The sequence below is a fragment of the Sinohyriopsis cumingii genome, chromosome 1 (genome assembly GCF_028554795.1).
Source record: "Sinohyriopsis cumingii isolate HCF-2022 chromosome 1, ASM2855479v2, whole genome shotgun sequence".
NCBI lineage: Eukaryota > Metazoa > Mollusca > Bivalvia > Unionida > Unionidae > Sinohyriopsis > Sinohyriopsis cumingii.
Window position 1 is genome coordinate 15894354 of NC_142961.1, and position 25317 is coordinate 15919670.

At 34.3% G+C, this 25317-nt stretch overlaps 1 protein-coding gene across 4 annotated transcripts; it reads left to right on the forward strand.

Moving 5' to 3' along the window:
• Nucleotides 1-843: 843 nt before the first annotated feature.
• On the forward strand, nucleotides 844-25317 carry LOC149806456 (uncharacterized). Of its 4 annotated transcripts, XR_016420257.1 has the most exons (6): nucleotides 844-964; nucleotides 11565-11641; nucleotides 15872-15968; nucleotides 19065-19138; nucleotides 21143-22791; nucleotides 24057-25317. XR_016420257.1 is itself a non-coding variant. In XM_089953600.1 (5 exons), exons 2-5 carry the CDS (start codon nucleotides 11587-11589, stop codon nucleotides 22105-22107), a joined length of 1191 nt encoding a protein of 396 aa, XP_089809726.1. In that variant the 5' UTR covers nucleotides 844-964; nucleotides 11565-11586; the 3' UTR covers nucleotides 22108-25317. The 4 variants fall into 4 exon arrangements, 3 of the variants coding, with proteins under 3 accessions (XP_089809726.1, XP_089809744.1, XP_089809735.1); XM_089953600.1 differs by having other exon boundaries at nucleotides 21143-25317; XM_089953618.1 differs by lacking the exon at nucleotides 844-964 and adding an exon at nucleotides 1975-2163 and having other exon boundaries at nucleotides 21143-25317.

Sequence of the window (25317 nt, forward strand, 5' to 3'; positions counted from 1 at the left end):
TTATGAATTTGGTCTTTCCAGCTTGTATTGTTCTTTAAAATGATGGGAGGCATGTGCACTTCAAATAGTAACTTCACAGTATGTAGCCAGTGAAATACCAATAGTCGGCTAGGAAGCAGAGCTAGCCACTGCAGTAGACACGTTGGTTCAAGACAAATCACAAAAACTGCCTGGATGACAACTGTTTTGAATATCATCGAGTTGTTAATTAAACGACGTTTTTCAAAATTTTCACTCAAGAAAAGGGCTTGTGTTTGCATTATGTGCATCACGTGTTCTCAAAAGTGGCATTCTTGGCTTCTGACATAAAAATACATGTACAAATATAAAGATAAATTTGCGGGTGGAGTGTATCAACATTTTATTCTTTTAATTTCCACTGACTTGTCAGGTCAAGTGAATGATATTCTTACGTGTTGCTTTATTATACCTATCCAAAAATATGGACCATTTTAATCTCACTCATGTATTTTATTTTTTATGATTTTTTTAGGCAGGTGTATATAACAAATTTGTGCATAAAACTGTCCCTTGCACCCTCCTACATTTGAAGTATATGAGTTAGAGCCCCTGAATACACCCTATGAAAGTATCAGTACCCTCCCCCCAAAAAAAGAAGGAAAAAAAAAAGAGTAAAATAATCATCATCATGAAGTTAATGGAAATAAAAGTATAACAAGTAATATAGAAAAGTGGAATCGTTCCGGTATTTTCGTTTGATCCGGTTAGTCTGGTTCCCTGCTTAGTATGCTCCCTGCGTTGCCCTCCTCTTAGTATAGCAGAGGGCAACGCAGGGAGCATACTAAGCAGGGAACCAGACTATGATCCGGTTTGTTCCAATTTGTTGCGGTAAGTATGTCTGACCCGTTTCCGGTTTTTTTAGAGAGCCCCAAAACACCGTAAACAAATTCTCTGTTTGTCTTTCAGTATTTAAATTCATCATACATCACAAGAAGACAGAGTTGTAAGTGTTTTGTTTTAATCAAGTTCTTCTTTAATATTCAAACTGTCACGATGTCAAGATTCCTTAATTAGGAATTTCACGAATATATATGCAAGATACTGTACTGTACTGTGTAACCGGACTGTTCTTGAGGCATAATTTACAAATGAATGTTGTATATAAAAGAAAATTTTGGGGAAATGTGCCTCGGCCAATCAAGAATTTGCAGCTTTAATTACTCAGAATTTACAATTATGAGTGTATGTCCAATCCAAAAGCCATATTATGTGTAAAGCTTGTTTTTATTCATGTTTTGTTCAGGTGAAAGTGAAAAACAAAAGGGATTGGTAACATCTGCCTCCTTACTTTTCACAAGAAATCTATAAGGACAATGTAACAAGACAATCCACGTATTTATTCCTTTTAAATGCCTACCTGTATTAGAATTTGTTTAGGCTAATTCATCTAAAAATATTGTTTTTATGACTGAAAGCTAACATAAAATATTTATTTTTCTCTAATATTTCACTTGAAAAGTTAAATACAATACTGTATATACTTTTTATTTTTATTCATTTATTTTGCATTTGCTTTATTGCATAGTTGGATTGTGCTGACATTTTTTGTCATAACAATATTAATTGATTTTTTTAAACTGTAAAATAACAATACAATCACAGACAAATGAAGATGTTTGTGCAGGGGGTATGGAATGCTACAACAGCTTGAGCTGTGAGTAACCTTACAAACTTCAAAAGTGTCTTTTAAATTATGACTGGGTGGGGGTGGGGTGGGGTGTCTTATTCTTCAAAACAGAAAACAATCACATCTCATGTATGAAGATACAAGTATAAATTTGCATTAATCTTTTTTGCTGCTACATTTATTTAATATCCAGAGGTATCAAGCAGGTTTTAATACTATTTTGTAGCAGTAATAATAAAACAAACTGCTGGTTACAGGTAGCAACGATAGTTATATTCATTGAATATATATTTCTACTGAAGGAGTCTGGTGTTTTGTCATTAAAGTACCTTACAATAAATCACCTTAATGTACTATAAATATATGTATATTTATTATGCTGATAAGGCGATTTCATGTTGTCACAGATTGCGTTGTACTTTATTGATAAAACATCAGACTCTTTGGTTGCTACCTCTACCAGGGGCTCAAGGGAGAGAACTGACACACATTTCCGGTTAAAGATGAGACAGAAGGTATGTTATAATACAACCCTATTCCCACGAAACAAAGATAAGTATCACAATATTCTTGACACATTCTGTATTTAGATACATAAATAAAACCTGTCCAGCATGAAACCCTTGATGATCCACATGTTTTGTTGATTTTTCATGAAAATATTCTCTGAGCCTTATTCAGTTTTTACCAATAACGTATAGTTTAAAAGAAAAGCCAAATGGTTTCCTTTGTGTAGGTTATCACATAAAATGTTTCTGCTATTCATGAAATTATCCAATCAAAGTTAAAAGAATGGGAGCCCCATAAAGATGGTACCATCTCTGTCCAAAATTAATAAGATGGTGGCACTCAGCCTGACTGAAGTGCCCTTTAGTTTCATTGTTATCGCTATGTACTGAAACAGATCAAGTTGTAGCGACGGCAAACGTTTTTGAGCTGTTTGTTATATGCAGCTTGAAAACAGATATTATGGTATCAGATGAATAATAAAGTTTATTTGAAAAGGATTCTGTAAAATTAATTGAGATATGTCATTTTTTATACCAGTACCCTCAGACATTTTTACGCACTCAGGTTATTGAGAAATGTCACTATTTAAGAAAAAATTTGTATATATTATAAATTTAAACTGGTTGTCTTACTGATAGACTTAAACTATGAACTGATGATTATAGCCCATTTAAATGTTGTTTTCTCGTTCCCATAGATCATGTTTTCTTTACGTACAAGATGACGTAAATATATTTTTGAAGTGCAACAAGGAAAGGATAACTCATTTCTTACAATATGAGTAAAATACTACAAATTATACAATTGTTTTCATTGCAAAATACTAAAAATAAGTGTACAAAAGCTTTTATTCAGCCTTGCTTACAGTTATAGTCATAATTCACTCTGCAAAACTAAGAGCAAAACTTTAATTGTTATATTCCAAAAGAAAGATGTCTCAATACAATGCTAGAATATGAACTAAATGACTGCATTGATCAATTTAATAAATTGTTGTATTTTACTTGGAGAACATTGCAACAGTATAAATTATCAACTTTTAAATATCTAAATTGAATGTTTCTTATCTGCTGCATGAAGTGAGTCTTCCTAAAACTGAATAAAATCTACATTGTTTTATAAAATATTAAGCACAGCTAGGAATTATGTCAAGGACTTGACTTAAAACCATAGTAACAAAATTCATAAAACTTAAATTTTCATTGTCAATTTCAAATTTTGAAAGCTTTTGCTTTGATGAATTATGGTCTTTTTCAATGCTGTGTTGTTTGCATCAGAATCTCTCTTATCACATTATGGTTTTTCACAGTAGAGTGTTTTCATAATGAGCATCTTGTTTCACTTTCGCAACAAAATGGAATTTCTGAAGCATTTTGTCTTTATCATTTATTATCTTTTTCATTTGGGAGGATAGTTGTTGGGTCTTTGATTTGAATTTCTTTGATTGAGTTTTTAATTCTTGAGAATGAGACCTTTTAAGACTAAAAATCGCATGCTGATGTTTTTCTATAGTTTCTCTATTTCAACATATTTTTGTGCCTTCAGTGAGTCTATTTGTTGTGTCTGACTGTTGTTTGAACTGTAATATGAATTGCTAAACTTGCACATGCTTGTTTGCAAGATCCATCTTCATAAAGTTTTCCACTTGGAACTTTAGGTGCTGTCAGTGTTAACTGACACTGAAAATGCTTCATTTTCAAATTCATTCTTTGTCAACCCTCATTTTCATTTAAGCTTATTCTTGTATCGATATAGCTTTGCAGTTAGAGCTTGTTTATTAATAGATGATGAATCAAGGTTAGCTATTTCTGCAAATTTGTTTATTAAATACGATTCATCAGTTGTCTCTGATGTACTTTTATGAAAGATGGCAATTGCTGTCTGAACATTTAAAGTTCTAATGTAACTTTATTGGACTCCATCATCATGAATGTTGCTAAATAACAAAGTATATATGTATTTTGTCAAATATACATACAGTTAACACCAGCATGTAAAACACTAAAAAATTTAAAAGAAACTTCTTACAAGATTTATTAAATGTCTGGTAAGAAATGTATAGAATTGTACAACGTAATTTGTCACAAATTGACATGCGAGTGACATTGTATGTTTATAGCAGGCCAAATAAAACAATTCAACAGAAGATAAACAAAAAATAAATTCTTCTAAATAAATACTTTATTTATTATTATTGATTAATTAACTATCATATTTTGTGTACAGAGTGATTTTCAGCTACTAATTTGCATCACATCGATCTATATACATGATGAAATGAAAATGAGGCTGAAGAATTACATCTAACAGGGTCAAACAAAAATTAATATTTGCACTTAATTATGTGGATGATTGAAGCAGTTTTCTTTATTCAGTATAAGAAATTAATAATAATTATTAATATCTTGAATAGAAATGTGTAATCAGCCCAGAAATTATTTTCATTAATAGTTTTTCTCTTGCAAGGTCATTTGTATTATCCTCACTGCGTTTTTTTAGGAAAAAAGTGTCATTATGCATTCGTCAGAGACTTCAGAAAATGTTCTGAACTTTTCGGAAACATGACAATATGTAGCTGTTAGTAAAATTGATGTAGTATGTACCCACCCATTCAGATTTTCACACATTTCAGAAAAATCCCGTACTTATTTTGGTATGTTTGCTCAGGTTATGTCTCCCTACCCTTTGCTGTCCCCTGATCAAAGCCAGAAAATGGATTATGGAGGTGACCATTGCTACCCTATGAGTATTACATGAAATCAACAAAATCATCTACACCTTATATAACCACATATTACAAGTCAGTGAAAACCCATATCTTGGACTAACTTGGACTTCAAATGGGAATTGCATATTATCAGATTAACCAAAAAAGCAAACACTACATTGTCATTTGTAAAAAGAAACCTCAGACATTGACCACAGACATTGTCCACAGACATTGACTACAGACATTGACCACAGACATTTAAACAGGCTGCATATCTAGCACTAGTCAGATCCGGGTTGTCATGTGGTCTGGGATCCATACTACACCAAGGATGTTGATAGAATCAAGAAAGTCCAATGCTAGGCAGCAAGATTTATATCTGGTGCCCACAAAACAAGTGAAGCAGAATGCATCACCACAATGTTAAATGTTAACTGACCTGGGTCTACCATCACTCCAAGAATGGCACAGTAGGATCCACGTTACATGCCTCTTTAAAGTAGTCGATGGGTTAGTGCTGGCTCTCTTGCCAAATATAGCTTTAAAACCATTAAGACAAAAATGTCAAGTTAAAGCCAAATCTTTTTCTAATTTTGTTGTAGTAAAACAAGTAACACATAACAGTTGATGTTTTGTAGATAAGCAGTGTATAAAAGAACAATTTAGAAATTCTTTATTCGCAAAAACAATTATGGACTGGAATCATCTTAATGACATCATTGTGCAAACAGTGGAGAGCTTCAAGACAGCTCTTGATCAATACTACTAACTTTTTAGTAGCTCTCTCTTCTGGTGCAATTTTATGCAGTAACTGGCCCTTTCAGTGCATTGCCCTAGTGACGTCAATTGGATTTCTTCAGTTTCCTCCCTTAGTATGTAATGTCAACATGCCAATAGCATTTAATAATGGTGCATTGTACATTGGCTGAAAATGGAGGAGGCAGTTGACTTCAGAATGATACTTTTTAAGTTCAGCAACAAAAGTATGATGTTTAATAGAGAGAAGCCATTACAGGTGTATTTGAGTGAACAGATATATTTGACAAACACAGACCGCCAGTGGAAAATTGCTTGTCTCGATCATGTGAGAACAGTGTTCTGATTTTGAGCAACTTGACTTTGATCGGATGCAGTGGCTTGCTGTGAAGATTTTAATTGGATGCAGTGGCTTGCTGTGAAGGTGTAGATAGGGCTAACATATTTGAACCTTGGCTAGCAAAGATGACAATATTGCAGGTTCTATATTATTGTGGTATTCAAAGTTTTCTGTATTTTTCTGCATAGTGCGACATGTCATGTGCTTATCTTATATACACTGGATGCCCATACATTACCATGTGATTGCAGGACAAGTATACAGATTTTAAAAATGTACCAATGAATATCATTTCCAAACATAGCCATACACCATGTTTTCAGATAGAATATATATCTTCTTAAAATCGATATCACTGTAGCCAGATTGTTGTCTGATAATACCCAGTAATGTTATGCAAGAGTCAGATCACATGATTAGCATATTTGTCAAGAAACAAGAAATCAAATCTAATGTAGCATATAAGAGTCAAAATGTGAATTATGTTGTTGTTTTCAGCTGGCTTTTCCTGATGAGTGTTGACTTAAAACTTTGTTGTAAATGAATTATTACTTTTTGTTGTAACATCTGGATTTGTTTGAACAGTCAATGGTTAACATGTACGTTCATGCTCATGTTGGTGGGCCCATTCTCACTGACAATCCCAGCATCACTCCCTCATTTACATGTAGTTGCAGATGCATCGCTTTAATTCTCTCAGATAAGTTTCTGTTTTCGGAGGGCATAGGTGCCAGAATGAAGGCCATGGAAGTAGCATCCATTTTTCGAGTTGTTTTACACTTTGTGCAACAATTCCCAACATTGGAGAAATATGTGTATCATACAAATAGTTTGTTGGTATTATTGGGATATCATAGTAGCTCCTCTTACATAACCTGGAATTTACATAGAAGCAGTTTATTGATTATTTCCAGGACTGCTCTGGTGGCCTAGTGGTTAGAGCATCCGCCTCGGATGCGGGAGTTCATGGGTTCGATCCCTGGCCGAGTCATACCAAAGACTTACAGAAATGGTATTAACAGCTCCCTTGCTTGGTGCTTAGCATTAAGAGGTTAGTGTTAGGTCTGGTCGGCCAGGTGTCAGGATAGTGCGACTGGGTGGGACATCATGCGGCATGATGCCCTAGTGCTAGACATCACTATAAACTGTCACACTGCATAGATTGTAGCGATATGACTGAAAAATTGTTAAAGCTACATTAAAAATTCAAATTACACACACACAGACTTACTTTAAGACCCATGATACCATAGCACTCTATGCTAATATTAGCACTTCTTCTTCATGGATGGGGTACTAAAACAAGCCTATATGAGATCCTAAAAATGGCAAAGATGCGTAAGACATGGCAAAGATGAAATATAGACATTTTAAACCAAACTAGTGGAAAATAATTACTGTTGATACAGTATTTATAAAAATATATAAGAATTAGAACTGTTTGCATTATCTGTGTGTTGATCAGTCTTTTATTTAAATATCTATTGGCACTCAACATGTAATGAATTAAATATTTAATAATGAATAGAGTGAAAACAAACAAGTTCTGCAAAATTAAAAATTTATTGCCTTAAATACAAAGTGAATACAAAGTGAAAAATTAAAAATAACTGACAGTATTGTGAGTGAAATCTAAATTAGTCCTAAGGTTCTATCCCAGGTTCAGAAGTATAAAGTAATGTATGTGAGTTTCAGTGGTATATTGGCTTAAGTTCATTCTATTGTGCTGATGTGCCAGTAGTTTTGATGTATCACAGTGATATAATCCACAATGTCTTTAAATGAATTCACAGTACTTCCAAAACAGCTACTTAATCCTGACAAGAACTTTGTAATTCTAGTGAATAATGCAAATAACTAAATCTTATCAAATGATTAAACTGCCCGTAAATTACTCCAAGATAAATGTTTGTGTTAGGAATAACTAATTTTCAGTGAGTCAACCCTTTAGTGAAGAACCCAAGAGCAAAGAGTTCTGTTCGGAATAATTTTTCACTAAAAAGGGAGTTTAGCACTAATACAGTTGACAAAACTGTGTGTAATAGTGCAAAACTGAAACAAAACACACAGGCAGTACAACAAACCTCTTGATTTATTTATGGCGTCACCATCCATCAGTAGTTTCCATAAGTACTGTGCAACAGAGTGACACAACCTCTAACGCAAAAGCCGAAGGTTCCATTAAAAGTGTACATATTGTTTCAGATCAACAACCAAAGATTGTGGATATGCTAGGTGCACAGACTAAATACAAATCTTCATCACCAAAGTCCACAGCTAGTTTCATCATTCATGATTTGCGGCCGAACAGTGTTGTATCAAACAGAGGATTTTTAAACATGGCATCAGTGCTTGATCCATGATATTTTGTGCCATGTAGACAGGTCTTCTGTGAAAAATTATCCCAGATATGTATTTACTAGTCAAGGAGGATGTAAAAGCATGCTTGCACTTAGCATCTAAAGTTGCATTAACAACTAACAGTTGGTTGTCAAGAGCAACAGAATCATATGTAACAGTAAATGCATGTTTCATTTCTTTTGATTGGAAACTTCAGAGTTATGTGCTACAAACACAGGCACTACCTGAGAGTCACACAGGTGCAAATATTGCTGCAGTTCTGTTGTCAGCTGTTAATGAATGGGGAATTCCATCCAATCCTCCACCAGTAACTGACAATGCTTCAAACATGGCTGTCGCAGCATCAGAAGCAGGATGTAACCCATATATTGGTTGTTATGCACACACTTTAAACTTAGCTACCCAGAAAGGCCTGAAAATCAATGAAATTAGCAGACTTCTTGGCAGGATCAGAAGAATTGTCAGCTTTTTTCACCACAGTGCAGTTGCTGCAGGAATACTCTGAGACAAAATTGAGCTCCTAAACTTACCAAAACAAAAACTAATTCAAGATGTTTGTACCCGATAGAACTCAGCAGCTGACATGATTGAAAGGTTTCTGGAACTACAACCAGCTTTATATGCTGCCCTAACCAGCAAAGAGGTGTGCAGTGTGAACAAAGATGTTGTTGTTACTGTTGTTGTAGGGTTTAACGCCAGTTTTCAGCACATGATAGGCTATACATGGTGGCCAGTATTAATGGTGGAGGAAGAACCTGGGGAAACCCTGGAATGAACCACTGACACACAAGAAGCTACTGGCAATCTTTGTCACATACCCACATTGGCCGATCCGAGACTCGAACCCATGCAGACAGAGGTGAGATGGCAGTGATCCGTAACGGACAGCGCTTTTGGCCGCTCGGGGCCCTGAACAAAGATGTCAGTACCTTGTAGAAAACTGATATTAGCAATGCTGAAGAAGTATTGGCATGATTGAAACAACTACAGACAATCACAACAGTGTTGTGTACAGAAGAAACACCCACCATATCCATCATTCTTCCACTGCAGAATCAGCTATTGACTACACTTAGGGCACCGTCCTATCATGATTCAACATTGGTGAAATACATGAAAGCAACTATTGTGAATGATCTTCTGACCAGATATGAAGGAAACAAGGATTTACTCCAGATAGCAACTGCTCTGGACCCCAGGTTCAAACTCCTCCCTTTTCTGACTAACAACAATCGAAATGAAGTCTTCATCGGCTTGGCTCTGGCTGCATCCACTTCTTACGAACAGAATCAGCCAAAGAAATTAAACAGGTATGCCAATGAGATTGAGCTACTCATGTTCCACCTCTTCCTGCATTACCAGCCTTGTCAGCTGAGGATATCAGCACAACTACATTTCACCAAACGAAAAGAATAAAAACATATGAAGATGCTTCTGACTCATCCACATTAGCTAATGCTAACTCTTGTTTCTGTCTTATCTACATATGCTGATGCTTGCATTGCTCTAACAGATGCAAGTTCTTTTTCTCCAAAGATAACTAATGCTTGTCTTGCTTCTATTTTTGGAGATGTATGTTGTGAAAGTGGAGAAAAATACTAAGAATGTTCTTGAAAAAGTAACTGAAGAAATTGAGAGCTACAAGGATCAGGAGTCCATTCCTCTTGCTCAGAACCCATTACAATGGTGGCAAGATCATCAACATAAGTTTCCTGTGTTATCCAGTTATGCAAGAGAGTTGCTCTGCATACCTGCAACATCTGTCCCTTCTGATGGAGTCTTTAGTACTGAAGGAGATATTGTTTCAAGCCAAAGGGCAGCGATCAGTCAGTGCAGAGAATGTTGATATTTCTGAAGAAGAACATGACTATACCTTAATGTCTCCATTGTAAACACAATGAACTCTGGACTTTGATGGATTCACTTAAGAGGGCTAGGACACATAAACAAGTTTCTCTAGAAAAATGTTAATTGCTAATCCTTTGTTTCAAATACAGCTAATAAGCTGACATCTTTCAATTTTGTCCAGTTGTAAAAGACTTTGTTTTATCTAGTCACATTAAATATTTAGTGTTCTTTCTTTTATTGGAGAAATTTATAGTTTGACAGTGCTGCCAAGTTATAGATGAAAACAAGGGGTTTACATCAGTGATCAAATTATATTATTTTTGATAGTCACAAAAATACTGTTTCTAGTCAGCCAAATTAGGTTCTTCTGTGATTTTATTTCTGCTACCTGTTGAGTAATTATTCTCTCAGGTTCAAACAAAGAAATGTTTGGAATCACTGATATTATTAATTTACTATAGTCATTTTTCTAATCAAAGTAGGATATTTATCAGTGTGATAATTTGTGTTGTTTTTCTTGTGTTTATCTCATGTCATGATTGTACTGCAAGAAATGAATCTTTAGATCATTTTGATTTCAAGACTTTCTAATCAGGCAAAATAATTCTATAACTCTTTTCCAGTATTTTTGTTTTTTGCTTGTAGAACTTTCTTCACATGTTGATATATTTATTGTTTTCTAAACAAGTGATGTAATTATTACGGTTGCTGGGTGTTTTTGTGGCATTAAAAGCAAGATGGTTTCATTTTCTTTTTCATATTTTATTAAATGCAAGGAAATTGCTCATTATTTCAGTACATTCAGTAAATCAACATTCAAGTCATAAATGCTATCAATGACCAATATGTATTGATATGTATCACAATACAAACATGCCATTACATTTGTTCCTGGCAATATTCACCCCTGTGTTCATGGGTGTAGATTGTACTTTAAGATAATGATAATTTGCAAACATGTTGACAGCCTTTTGAGCTTAAAATCTTTGAGAAGCCAGCTTATTTTCAGTTTGATGGAATTTTCCATTAGAATGACTAAAATCTAGGTAAGATGAGGATGTGTACATAATTAGGGCTTTTGTAAAAGCCTTGCTTCATATCAGTCGTTGGCAATCTATGTTCAGAGTTTCTAGCTGTATTCAGATATAATTCTAGAGGAATTACTTCATTGGATGTTCCAAAGTGCTTATTGACTGTATTAACACATTATTTGGGGATTTTATGGATTCATTGAAAGATCTTTTGTATTATATCATTGTGGTACATCAGCACATTCAAGACTTGGGATTCATTGGGGACATATACATTTGGCTTGTGATGTGACATTTAGGATTGTTTAATTCACAGTACTAAGTTCCTCCTCATGTTAAAGTTTTAAAACTGCTTTTCAGGTGATTCTGGATCATAGAAATCATGGACAAGTTTGGGCCACTGAAGGACTGTAGAGCTGGAGAGACAGATACTAGAGGTAAGATGAAGAAAGGTGGTGCTGTTTGGACATACAGTGAAACCTTTCTATACAGAACATACTATAAAAGGTGTCCTTTATACACAAGTGACCTTTATATAGAGGTGCAGTATGTAGGTAAACTTTTGAAAAGAGGATTATACATATCTTATGGGCAGTTTCCTTAATATAGTTGTGTCCACTAAGGCGGGTTTTGGATGTATATTTGACTTATATGTAAAACAAACACCTGTTTATTAAAGACATAATATTTAAAATTATTTCATGATTTGTTTGCAGTAAGAGAAATCTATTCAGAAGGGATCAAATGTTGTGGCCCAAAAAGTGTCCTGCTTACAGAGGTTTCACTGCACATTGTACACAGATTGTTGTTATCATACCTTACTTGGAACAAATGTATGAAGTATAAGTAATGATATCCCAGTCATTGCATTTTTAATTATTTTCATTCTGAAGTGTCTGCCATTGTGTTGCATTGACTCTTTAATCAGAATGGTAAAGAACACCCACCCACACACACTTTATTACATCACTAAATGGGTTCAGATTCACTGATATCTAGACTTACTAGCCTTTGATAGCTAAAGATGATGGTGTGACACCAGAACTAGAGTATGGCAAACTAAAGAATCATTTATTTCCAAATCTCTTTTAAAATTTTTAAAAATTTATTATATTGGTGAAATCTCTTTTCTGGTGTGTAAAGAAAGCAATGAGCAAAAAGAAAAATCTGTGAGTAACAGAAAATGTGTTAAAATGCAAATTTTCAGAATGTCACAATCTCTTTGTCTTGGTTGAGTGTTACATTTATGCCCCCACTGTGATGCCAGGAGGAAAATTACTTTGCTGTTGTCTGTTTCTGTGTCTTTAAGTCTCTATGTCTGACCTAAAGCTATTTTAGTATGAAAGGTCATATGCTTTTGGATTTAAAGAGATGAAATTCTGCAAACTTTATCGTATGAAAACAAAGACTTACCTTGTGACAGGTCTTTTTTTGTGTTTTTTTTTTTAACATAGCTTTAACAGTTTGAGTCATATTGTTATGAAGTCTGCAGTGTTGCAGATCATAGTGATGTCTAACACTGGAGCGTCATGCTGCAGACATGTGGCATCATGTGCCACCCAGTCACATTATCCTGGCACTAGTCCTAACACTAACCTCTTAATGCTGAGGGCCAGGCAAAGCAGCTGCTAGTACCATTTTTATAAGTGTTTGTATGACCCTGTTGGGGTTCAAACCTGTGACCTACCGCATTCGATGCAGACACTGTAACCACTTAGGCCACCGGAGTGGTTTCCTCTAAAGGGCTTTGCAGATATGCTTCACGCTGCCCGAGAGTGAATGTGTTTTGGTCACCTGTGACAACTGTGAATAGTTAGTTGCTGTTGTAATAAATGTCATCGTCAGCAGTGTCCTTCAAAATGATTGCACACTTTGGAAAATTTTCCAGATCATCCATGTCATTGATAGCTTAGTACACCTGTCTCGTGGACTGACTTCTCCCACATCACTAGCTTTCGGCAGCAAGCCTTTCTTCGGCCTTGTCCTCCATTGGTGATTTCAAAATGTTCAGCTACACACTGTTAAATGCAGTTCAGATCACTGTCCCTTAAGAGGGCCAGGTTGTTCAGGTTGATCTCTTGAGTGGGGTCGAGGCCACACACTATTGCCATTCCAGGACAACAGTTTTCAGTTAGGTTTATCATTACCAGTAAAGAAGTCCAGGCTTTGCATCACATGAAACCTATCCTTTTCGTTGTAGTATAGAAACTTAATGAGAACACTTCTTGTAACACAAGACCTAATATTTTTTGTGAATGCTTTTCAGTGTAAACAAGCTCTTAAGCCACTTAATAAGCAATGCAAAACTCATATAGATGGACTTACAACAGTGGCAAAGAACAGGAGGGTTACAGCCTTGTCTTTGCTTTTGCCAATTAATTCAACAATACTCGTAAATACAGCTCTTGCTACATTTTACCTGCACACTGAAAGCCACTGGCACTTGTTGTGCCCCCTTATAAATGTGGATATATTATCAGTCAAAATTACATTTAAATAAAATTATTCAATGCCTGTTCTCTGCTAATTTATGCTCATGACTGGTGTACTCTTTATTGAGAATCTGTGACAGTTTTTCATAGCAGTAAACCTCCTGGTAGGTCGTAAGACTGCCAGCCTTCATCATGTTCATTTTTTTGTGCATTAATGCAGCTTCCCATTTGGCTTGAACCACTGTGGCATTTACATTTTCCTGAAAGTCTTCTACATTTAAACCTTTCAATCTCTTTTTCAGTTTCTTTGTGTTTCATAAGTTCATTATCTTTGTCTTTGGATAGACTGTTGGCTGTATGGCTTTGGGTCTGTGTAAGAAACAAGACATTATTGAACTTAATCCCCTGCTGGGGGTGGGTGGACTGTTACTTGTGTTTCTGGAGAGGCTACCCGAAAAGCTGGCAATTTTGTACTGTGGTATACTGCAGTATTTCTGAATGTTCCATAATAATCATCATGGTATACCACAATTATATTAGGGACCAAGAATTGGTCTGACTCTTTTTTTTGTTTGTTTAATTTCTGTCTGTCAATATGTAAATAAATGTCTTGCTCTGATTGATAGCACATTAAAACCATATTATGTATATGACATAATTTCTGGAAATAAAATATTCATTATCCTGAGGTAAATGAAAGAAAATATTTCAGCTCAATAGCATTCTTCCTGCAAAAAATTAAATTGCTATGTGTCTATGTTAATTCTTGTAAAAATTGTAATCTAAAACTAGCAGAATAGTGATGAATGATGAAGCATACCCTATAGCTTATAATGTGATAGATATCATGCTGACTTTAGAGTGCTTATTGATAAAAATAGGAAGTGTTGATACTGAATTTACAAGCTACACTATCATTATAATAGGTGGGAAAACTTTGAGTGGGATGCCAACATCCAGGCATGATGTTTATCAGAGAGGGTCAGTAAACATAAAACACATTTGCTCAACAAATGAGAAAATATTTAGTGAACTTGAACAATTATGTAAAGTCCAGACAGAAAACAAAAGTGCTCCTGAAAATCATATGAAGATTCAGTCTTACAAAGGAATAAACATACATAACACACTCACATATACTAGTAAATAACTAAAACATAAAGTGTTTTTTCTTTAATCCAGATGTTTTCCAAAGGTTGGGATTTGGCACAAGTTTCTTTCACAACAAACCATTTGGCCACCATGTTGGCACATGTGACACATGTCAAACATGTGAGTAAAGCATCATAAATACATTTAATTTGTGACAAATTCAATCCTTTGTGTATAAAGAGATATTGTTCTAATTATTTTGTCTTAAATAATGAAAACACACTGTTAATATCATTAGAATAAAAAACAAAGATTATTCAGGAATTTCCATACATTCCTTACTGATGAAGCTACTTAAGTTCCAGTACAGTGAAAAGTACTATCAAATGTACGACGGGGAAAAATATGGTAAACTGGTATACTGATAATACTACACACTCTACTACACAAAAGATAAGCATTTTCTTTAAACCTACCTAGTCTTCATGTTGCAGATGTAGGCAGGTGGGTGTCAGACAAGAAAAGCCATTAAAAATGGGGACAAGCATTTTTGGATGTCTTGGATGTAAAAAGTAAAGGAAGGCTTGGCAAGACCTGATAGCTCAGTCTGCCCTGCTGCTTCTGATCAGGGTTTATGTTCTTGATTGCAAAAATGTTTATCTTTTATAGACAGAGATTTCAGGGAAACAATCCATTGAATCATTGAATAATTTCTGAACTATTAGCTTTCTACTTCAATTTTGAAATTAATAAGTGGAATCCAGGTGAATCAGAATCCTGTGATTTTTTGAAAGATGGAATGATGTCATAGGATACTTTCAGGTAAATTGAAAGATGAATTGATGTCATGGTATACTTTGAGGTAACTTGCAAGATGGAATGATGTCATGGCATACTTTCAGGTAAATTGAAAGATGAATTGATGTCATGGTATACTTTGAGGTAACTTGCAAGATGGAATGATGTCAGGTAAATTTTGTAGCTAAGAGCTTTAGTAAAAGTGTTATATGCCATTTGTATATATTTATGTTGTTGAGTCCTGTTTTCTTTGGTCCAGTAAAATGTAGCAACTTTTGAATTGAATCCTGGCCTCTGAAAATAATATTCCTAAAATAAATATCTGAATGTAATTTATCTTTAAAGGTACACCTCTGTTGGATGGCAATATGGATGAGTGTTTCCAATCCTTGATGACCAAAAATCCTAATCAGAGGATAACCATTCATGATCCTTGTATAATGTAAGAAACCTTTCCATTTGTATGTTTACTTTCTAACTTTGTACTTTTATAGCAAAAACATCAACAATTACAGATTTGTGGAATTTATTATGAATTTTGAGGACAAAATCTACATTCTGAATCATATAGGCCAATCCTTTCAGTTCATGGTTTAATGGAACACTAGTTTTTAGTTCGCCAGGTTCTTAGGCTAAGTGAATTTATGGTGTTTGTCCTGCGTATATTATTTGTTCACAGTTGCTGTTGAATTCATATTTCCATCCATCACTCCATCCTTCTATTCATCCATCCTTCCATCCCTCTTTGAATGCTTTAAGTTTAAGGGTGATGTCATTAAGGTCTTGACTCATTATTTTATGTTTCCCTTTAACTTTCAAGGCATGTGGAAGTAAGGAATGAAATTTGGTATACTTGTACGTTGTCATTAGAAGGTTTATTGCATTGCACATTTCGGTAGTCTCATTTTCAAGGTAACAGTCACAGCTCAGTATTACAATATTTCCAACATGTATCAGCTCAGTATTACAATATTTCCAACATGTATCAGCTCAGTATTACAAGATTTCCAACATGTAACAGCTCAGTATTACAAGATTTCCAACATGTAACAGTCACAGCTCAGTATTACAAGATTTCCATCATGTAACAGTCACAATCCTACATGTGACAGCTCAGTATTACAAGATTTCTAACATGTAACAGCTCAGTATTACAAGATTTCCAATATGTAACAGTCACAGCTCAGTATTACAAGATTTCCATCATGTAACAGTCACAATCCTACATGTGACAGCTCAGTATTACAAGATTTCCAACATGTTAGAGCTCAGTATTACAAGATTTCTAACATGTAACAGCTCAATATTACAAGATTTCCAACATGTTAGATCTCAGTATTACAAGATTTCTAACATGTAACAGCTCAGTATTACAAGATTTCCAACATGTTAGATCTCAGTATTACAAGATTTCCAACATGTAACAGCTAAGTATTACAAGATTTCCAGCATACCTGCATTTTATTTTGTAATATCCGGGCAGTTTGAGATTAAGGAATCAAACTTTGGTATTCCTATGCATCATCACTTAAAGGAGTGTTGTTTACCACCATGGGGATTATATCTTCAGGGCCAAGGTCATAGCTTAATGTTTTAAAGTTTTCATTCACACTTTCCAGTCTGGTTTTTAACTTGAGAGCTGTATGAGATTAAAGGATGAAACTTGATATTAAACTTTGTATTCTTAGTATACTTATTTATTATAATATGAAGGTGTTCTGTGTACTGCATGGGTGGTCATAAATTGGTGCAATAAAGTCAAACCAGTCTTAAGCAGCCACCATTTAGAACTGGTGTGGTACACAGTCCAACTGGTCTTAAGCAGCCATCATTTAGAATTGGTGTGGTACACAGTCCAACCAATCTTAAGCAGCCACCATTTAGAATTGGTGTGGTACACAGTCCAACCAGTCTTAAGCAGACATATTTTAGAATTGAAGTACTGTTACATAGACAGATTTATTTTATATTTGATTTAAGTCATGTTTGATTTGATTTGATTGTTTGTGGGTTTTTGTCAATGTGGTGTAATTTTGTTTACTAGGAATTTGATATTTTCCAGAAGGTTCAGTTTGACCCGAGTTTTCCTTCGATACCTAATAATAGAAACACTTGTTTCTATTTTTGACTTAGTTCCTGGCCTTCATTGAGGGTCAAGTAAACAACTTTTTCTAGGAGTAAAATGATTGGTTCTTATCAAGAACACACAGGAGCTATGTGACTTTTACATGTAAACATGATCAAGTCATCCTCTATTTCGTAATTATGCATTTCCGAAATTGCGAAATACTTAGTATTAATAGTGATGTTTAGAGAGAGAGATCTCAAAGTCCGGGCTTTTAAACACTTGATGTCAAGTTGTTTTTTTCTGTTGTGACCAGCATTGAAGATTTTTAGTTTTTGAGTTATATATTAAATTTTCTTTAGATTATTTGGACTTTATAAGATTAATTCGTTTCTTTGGAAATATTATATTCATACAGAACTTTTGAACAAGGACTTTTGTTGAAAATTTTATTTGTATTTCCAAGACCGGAGGATGAATTATTATGTTTCTACAAGGAACTGTAGATGTCAGAACAGTACAGGCAACAGCATACGTCATCACCTTCCATCTTGGATTCTTCGTTGAGACTCGAACTTGGAACCATTAGAACATTTCAATATTAGGACTTCAAAAATTGTATTCGTGAATTATTCTTTTATTATTTTTGGATTTGAATCTGGAAACCATAGGTTTTCATATTTTTTCATTTTTACAGTATATTTCCAGGGAAATAAATTATTTGTTATTGTTTTCAGTCTTTCTTGTGTTACTGTTTATTTGAGCCCAAACATGTAACATAAGAGTACAGTCCAACCAATCTTAAGCAGCCACCAATTTAGAATTGGTGGTACACAGTCCAACCAATCTTAAGCAGCCATCATTTAGAATTGGTGTGGAACACAGTCCAACCAATCTTAAGCAGCTATCATTCAGAATTGGTGTGGTACACAGTCCAACCAATCTTAAGCAGCCACCATTTAGAATTGGTGTGGTACACAGTCCATCCAATCTTAAGCAGCCACCATTTAGAATTGGTGGTACACAGTCCAACCAATCTTAAGCAGCCATCATTTAGAATTGGTGTGGTACACAGTCCGACCAATCTTAAGCAGCCACCATTTAGAATTGGTGTGGTACACAGTCCAACCAGTCTTAAGCAGCCACCTCTGGTGAATAGTGTGGCATCCGAAGATACATGGCTGTTTAATAAAGATCCATTTGGCAATTAAATGTTTTTTTTTAAAAACTTGAACAAGTGGCTGTTGAAGACAGTTGATTGGTTACCACAGGGGATAAGAAAATCACTTTTGACTGTTCACTACTATTGACCTCTTTTTTTTCTGCATGCATGGTAATATCTTTAAATTTTGTCCAGACCGGTATACTTTGTTTTTGCTTTTCCCACAGAGTTGTGTATATCATACAAGACAAACAATTGAAAAAAATTCAATCAACAATGAATATGTAACATTGAAACCTTTGTCCTTTCAGCAAGACTGGTAGAGCTGATTTACCAGCCAAGAGAGACAATACCATGGAGTTTACAGCCCAAAAGACCTCCATCAGTGAGTTTTCCTCATGCACTTTTACCAGATTAGTAAAATCTTGTTCGGACATATCTCATACAGCAATATGTTTTTAACTCGCTTGTATAAAAATGAAGAAGAGCTCATGCTACGCCCCAGATATCATCCATATGGTTAGTGTTGTTTAGTATACCCTTATGCAGTGTCTTTGAACTTCTAGAATTAGCACAATACTCCTTTTGGACAAATTGCTGATAACTAAAAATCAGACAAGGTTATCACTGAATGTTCTTTATATTGAACTAGAAGTGGAAATTGGCAACATCATGACGTCATGTACATGTATTTATAGTGTCGATAAACAAATATGAGCATTCAGAATAATAATAATAATAATGATAAACCTATACCCCAATATGTTTAAAAAATATAAATAATACACACACAGCCAGGCAAATGAAAAATGTATCTTAGAAGTTGGTTTTATATTAACAATTTATTTTGGAATGTATCTTATCTTATTTTGCACTTAACCAATTTAATCTAGCTCTTTTGAAGTTTTAATAATGCTTGTAAAATTCATGTTTTGAGATACAACTATTGAAGCATATTTAGAAGTTTAATTAAACGGTAATTACAATCACTGGGAAAAAAATAAATGTCCTTGCAGATTCAGAAAGCATCAGAACATCTCTACCCTTTCAGTTGAACTGAAATTTAAAATTAAATTTTCTTTAGTCCCATTAGAATAATACCAGTTTTAGTCTGAAGTAAAATCTACAGGTCCCAGACTAACAGACAAATGTTAGTTTCAAACCTTGAAAATGTCAGCATAAACTCATTTTCAGAATCCTAGATCTAAGTCTGACAATTATCTAAACAGTTTTAATTTGAAAAAAAACAACATTATTCTGTTGTTTTGATATTTGAATTTAGAACAACATTATTTGATAGTTTTGGTAATTTAACATGTTATAGTTTGGTGTTGTAATTAAAATAACATTATTCTATAGTTATGGTATTTTAAAAAAAAAACAAAAACATTTATTTTAATATTAAATAACATTAATCTGTAGTTTTGGTATTTTATTTTGTGGAGTCCTGAATTTCACCTTTAATATAATTTTTTCCCCAAGTAAACCAATAGCCCTCAACTCAAAATACTGAAAACTGATTTAAATCTCAAATTTCAATTTTGCACTTTAAACCCTACCCCCCACCCCCCCCACAAAAAAACGAGACTCACTTCAAACTTCAAAATATATTTTAGCTGCTAAATTCCTGACTCTCACTGCAGCAGATTAATTACAGTTATCAAGTGCTGTAGTAGGCTTATCTGGGAGACAGAGACCTGGAAAATCCCCCAAGGACATGCTAGGATAAAACAATAAATGGCACCAACAGGTCAGAGCTGACAATAGGCTAATCTGAAAAGTCTTTGCAACATACATAAGAGCTTGCTTTGTAACGTAAATTATTAATTAAATGTCTGTAGTTTGAGAAAGACTGTTTATCTGGTTATTTTCTAATTGGGATTGATGCTATTCATTTGTATAAATGATCAATAAAACAATTGGTAGTTTTTTAAAATAGACATGCTGGCTTTATTAACCAGGCGTATGGCTTGTTTTGATCCTTTGCAAACAATGACCAACAAAAATCAAAGTATCGAACTATCCTTACAAGATAAAATTTTATTATGATCAGTGAGTATGAATCAGTTCCTAAACCTGCACTGAAGAAACTAGATAAAAATTTTGGCATAGGAACATTTACTGTTCAGATATTCTAAAAAATTCTACAATTGTGTATTTGAAAACAACAGTAATGCCAACAAGCATTGTTTTAACAATCACTTCAAATCTGACAAACCTAATGATCTTGTGTGGCAACGGTTCAACCATGCTAGGACCATAAACATTCCAATCTCATGCCCTTAAATATTTAATGTCTCTCCTCTCTTTTTCTCTCTTGAAAATATTTAACAAACCTCATCTGACTATATTGTTAAGTGAAATCTTCAATAAATTAATCTTTTCATAGGTGGAAAACATATGAAGGAAACCAGTTGTAAGGAAGAATCCCTGAGACTTAAGGACTTAATACAGTTCCATCAGGGTCAGAGGGGGCACACAGGTTTCCAAGAATGTATGTATCCCACCCACATGGAGTCTAAGAGCTTTACAGAGCTGCAACATTACAAAACGAAGTCTGAGGAATTCAAGGAAGTCCATCATACATATGTGGAACCTAATCCTACTTCCATGAAGCCTTTGGGCCTGATTGAACCTCAAGGGACCAAGATGGAACCATTAGACCAGCGCTTAAAAAAGACCACCAAAAAATTGCAAAATGGATGTTCCATCGCAAAATTACTTCCTGAAGAGAAAGAACTGACAGTGTCGGGGTCTTCATCTGTCAAAGTTGCTGCCATACCTGAATTTCCTCCATCCAATTTACCAAAGAGGATGCACTGCAGGCCATTATCTAGATCCCAACCCTACTGGATACCAGTACGTATTGACAAAAATCATACAGTGTATGGAATATTCCAGCCAGAGTTTATTGTGAATACTTTAGAAGTAGATGAAAATAACAGCCAAGAAATGAAGAGAAGAGATGAAGATGATGAGAGAGGAAGAATACAGGATGTCCTGAAAGGTGACCATATTGATCGTCCACCTCCAGAAGTCACTTCTTCTGCTAATTCAAGTGTTTCAGGACAATTGACCATTCCAGAGATGGAACTTAATTCATCAGAATACACCTGTCTTAAATTGGATCCTCAAAGTACAAACCATGATGAGCCTTTAAATGTGATGGGCAGTGTAGTGGATGAGGACAAAGCAACCATTAATACCAGACATTCTTACATTCCTTTGTTAGATGAAATACAAGAGAATGTGGATACTTGGTGTACTCCTTTTACAACACAGAGTGTGAAGCACAAGCTTCGAGATAAATTAGTAAATAAACAGTGTAATGGGGGAACAAAACCTTTCATATAATTGGGGGAGGGATGATGTTACATAGCAAAAATGAATGAATCATATGGTAAAGTCACCAGTGGGACACGGTACTCCATGTATATAAATTATCTTTGGTACTCCATGTATATAAATTATCTTTAAATTATTTTTGGTACTCCATGTATATAAATTATCTTTGGTGCTCCATGTATATAAATTATCTTTGGTACTCCATGTATATAAATTATCTTTGGTACTCCATGTATGTAAATTATCTTTGGTACTCCATGTATATAAATTATCTTTGGTACTCCATGTATATAAATTTTCTTTGGTACTCCATGTATATAAATTATCTTTGGTACTCCATGTATATAAATTATTTTTGGTACTCCATGTATATAAATTATCTTTGGTACTCCATGTATATAAATTATCTTTGGTACTCCATGTATGTAAATTATCTTTGGTACTCCATGTATATAAATTATCTTCCAGAGAAGATCCTCATATTGTATAGTCATACATTAGCATGGCTAACAAGGAAATGATTATATTTTCATTTGTTCCCATACTATGGTGCCAACTCAGTGTTCACATAATTATGTACTAGTGCTTTCAGGTCTGTAAGTTTCAAGGAGTGGATTGATGCTTGACCTAGCCATTCATGTCCTCTGGGTGTACTGAATGCTTCAGTGTTCATTCACATCCTGTGATTCTACAGTAAGTGGTCAAATGTGCACAAGTTCTATTGCTGCTTGACTACATGTTGGGCTAAATAACCAAATTATCAGCAAGTCATTACACTTAATGCAAGCAAATCTGATATGATTGATTAGCAATGTTTTAAAAAGACCTTGTTCTAATGTGTTAATCAAAAGAGCAGATCACCTTTGATTTCAATCCATCGAGTCAATGCAATGAATTAATGAAGACATTTTTCAGCATAATGTGTCCATATCCTTTATGACCTGAATAGATGACAGTAATGAGTTTATAATTTTTTAATTAAATTTACAGAGGATCAGCATAAACATGTGGCATTGCATTTGAAGTTAAACAATTACACTTGAAAAATGGTCTGTGTTTGCATTTAAAAGACTAGATGTATGTAATGATCAATTTATCAGTTGTCAGAACATTGCTTTTTGGATAATACGAGTTTACTAAATTATATAAGGGAAATAGAGGGAGGGAAAATTCATGTCAACTTGAGGGATAAGATGTTAGGCTGCCACTGTGTTGGGAGTAGCGATTTCTTCAGAAGAGACATAAACTAGAGTCTTTGACAGGATAAAATGTCAAATATGACACAACCAAGACATTTCAGCCACATTCAGTTGATACATGTAATTTAAGTTTTCATTTTATCCCTTATTTGCATGCTGTGATGTAAGCTTGAGAATATAATGCAAAAGTTTGTTAACATACTGTACAGTATATGTAACAATTGTACACTTGTCAAAGTGTCATGTCTGATTATTTAAATTTTATACACATATAAAGAATGAAATAAGAATAAGACCATATGATTTGTATTTATATTTTAATTTACTGTTTCTTTATTAAAATGAAAATGACACAACATATAAAAGAGGATTAACTTTCACTAGATGTGAAAAATCATATCTTGTCACTGTATAAATTATATAATGTGTTGCCTTGACAAATAAAAGCTTAAATAACAAAATACTAATTATTTGGAAATTGTTAGATTCTCTGATTGTATGGTATTGTGTTGTTAATTTTAAAGCATGAAATAAAATTTGCTTGGGTTTCGTATCATATACAGTGTTACCCAAAATTGGTTTATTTACATCTTAAATTGTTTCAGAATACTGAGTTCAGTGTTCAATCCATGTTGTATGAGCAAAGTGCGTGTGATAAGGAAACTGATAATCTTAAGCTCTCTGGCAATGGATTGCAGCATAGCCAGGGTACTTGCATACTTGAGTTAGACAGTAACATCACAAAACATTTTTTGTCAGGAAGATGTCCATTCTATGGAAGCAATCTTCAGCTGTAAAGCTGTCTGGATTTGATGTGAGGATGTGATTATGTGTTTGGACGTGACCATCTTTGTGAATCTGGAGGGGATGTCAGAATTTGGATTGGAGGTGTTACTATGGGTAAAAACTGCAGGTGTGATTTTATCTGTGGAGCTAATATGACGGATGCAGCATCATAGTACTCTGGTTTTGCATAACCTTTGTACTTCTGTGGGTGGTGATGTTGGCTTGGAAGAAGATAATTGCTTTCTCATGGCGAGAGACGGGGGCTTTGGGGGCAATGGGTCTGTAGTGAACAAAAATGGCTATTTAGGGATCCTTTGTCAGACTGGGAATGGGCGGGCCTTGCATGGTGATTCCCTGATGATAGACTGAAGTTACTTTGTGGTGCTCAACTGGGCAGAACAAGTTATATGTTCATATTTTTGATTTGTCAGTATCACTATTTGAGTGAAAATCCTAAATGTATTAAGTGTTACTATTTGAATGATAACATGTACATATTTGTATACATCCTACTTGTAGATGAAATATTATTTGTATTTGTACAAATTCCATACTGTATTCACTCTTGGTAAATTCATTCATAGTTTTGCAGATTTGTACTTTGATACCCTTGGTGGTAGATGCAACACTTTGTTTGTGTGTTAATTTCTAGACATTGATCATCTATGTTGATAAATCCATAAGTCAGTCATATTTGTTTATAATTTCTTTTCATTCTTGCCGATTACTCATTCAGTTTTATGATTTGTTCCAGTTATTAACAATATCATTTTCTTATATCAGTTTAACTCATTTTTCACCATTTTATTAATCTTTTTAAAAAAATTGTATGCACAAATGTTTGATGTCATTTAATCATTTTTTAATTACATTATAAACAAACATCTCTTTCCCAAAATTGCTTTTAGAGTCTTCACTGTAATCTAATGCCTTCACTGTAATCTAATGCCAACCTTTTAGTGTCTTCACTGTAATCTAATGCCTTCACTGTAATCTAATGCCTTCACTGTAATCTAATGCCAACCTAAATCATCCTGTTACACTGATGATCAAGATTTATACAGCACTTAAACCAGCATGTAAATAATTTGACTGTTCAGGCATTGTAGAAATTTATTCTCCTTAAGTCTTAATCATTCTCACATAAACCATGGTGTCACACCATGTTTGAAATCTCATAATATTGTACATTTCCAACATGTTCTTAATGGTTAAAATTGAGTCTTGCATCATA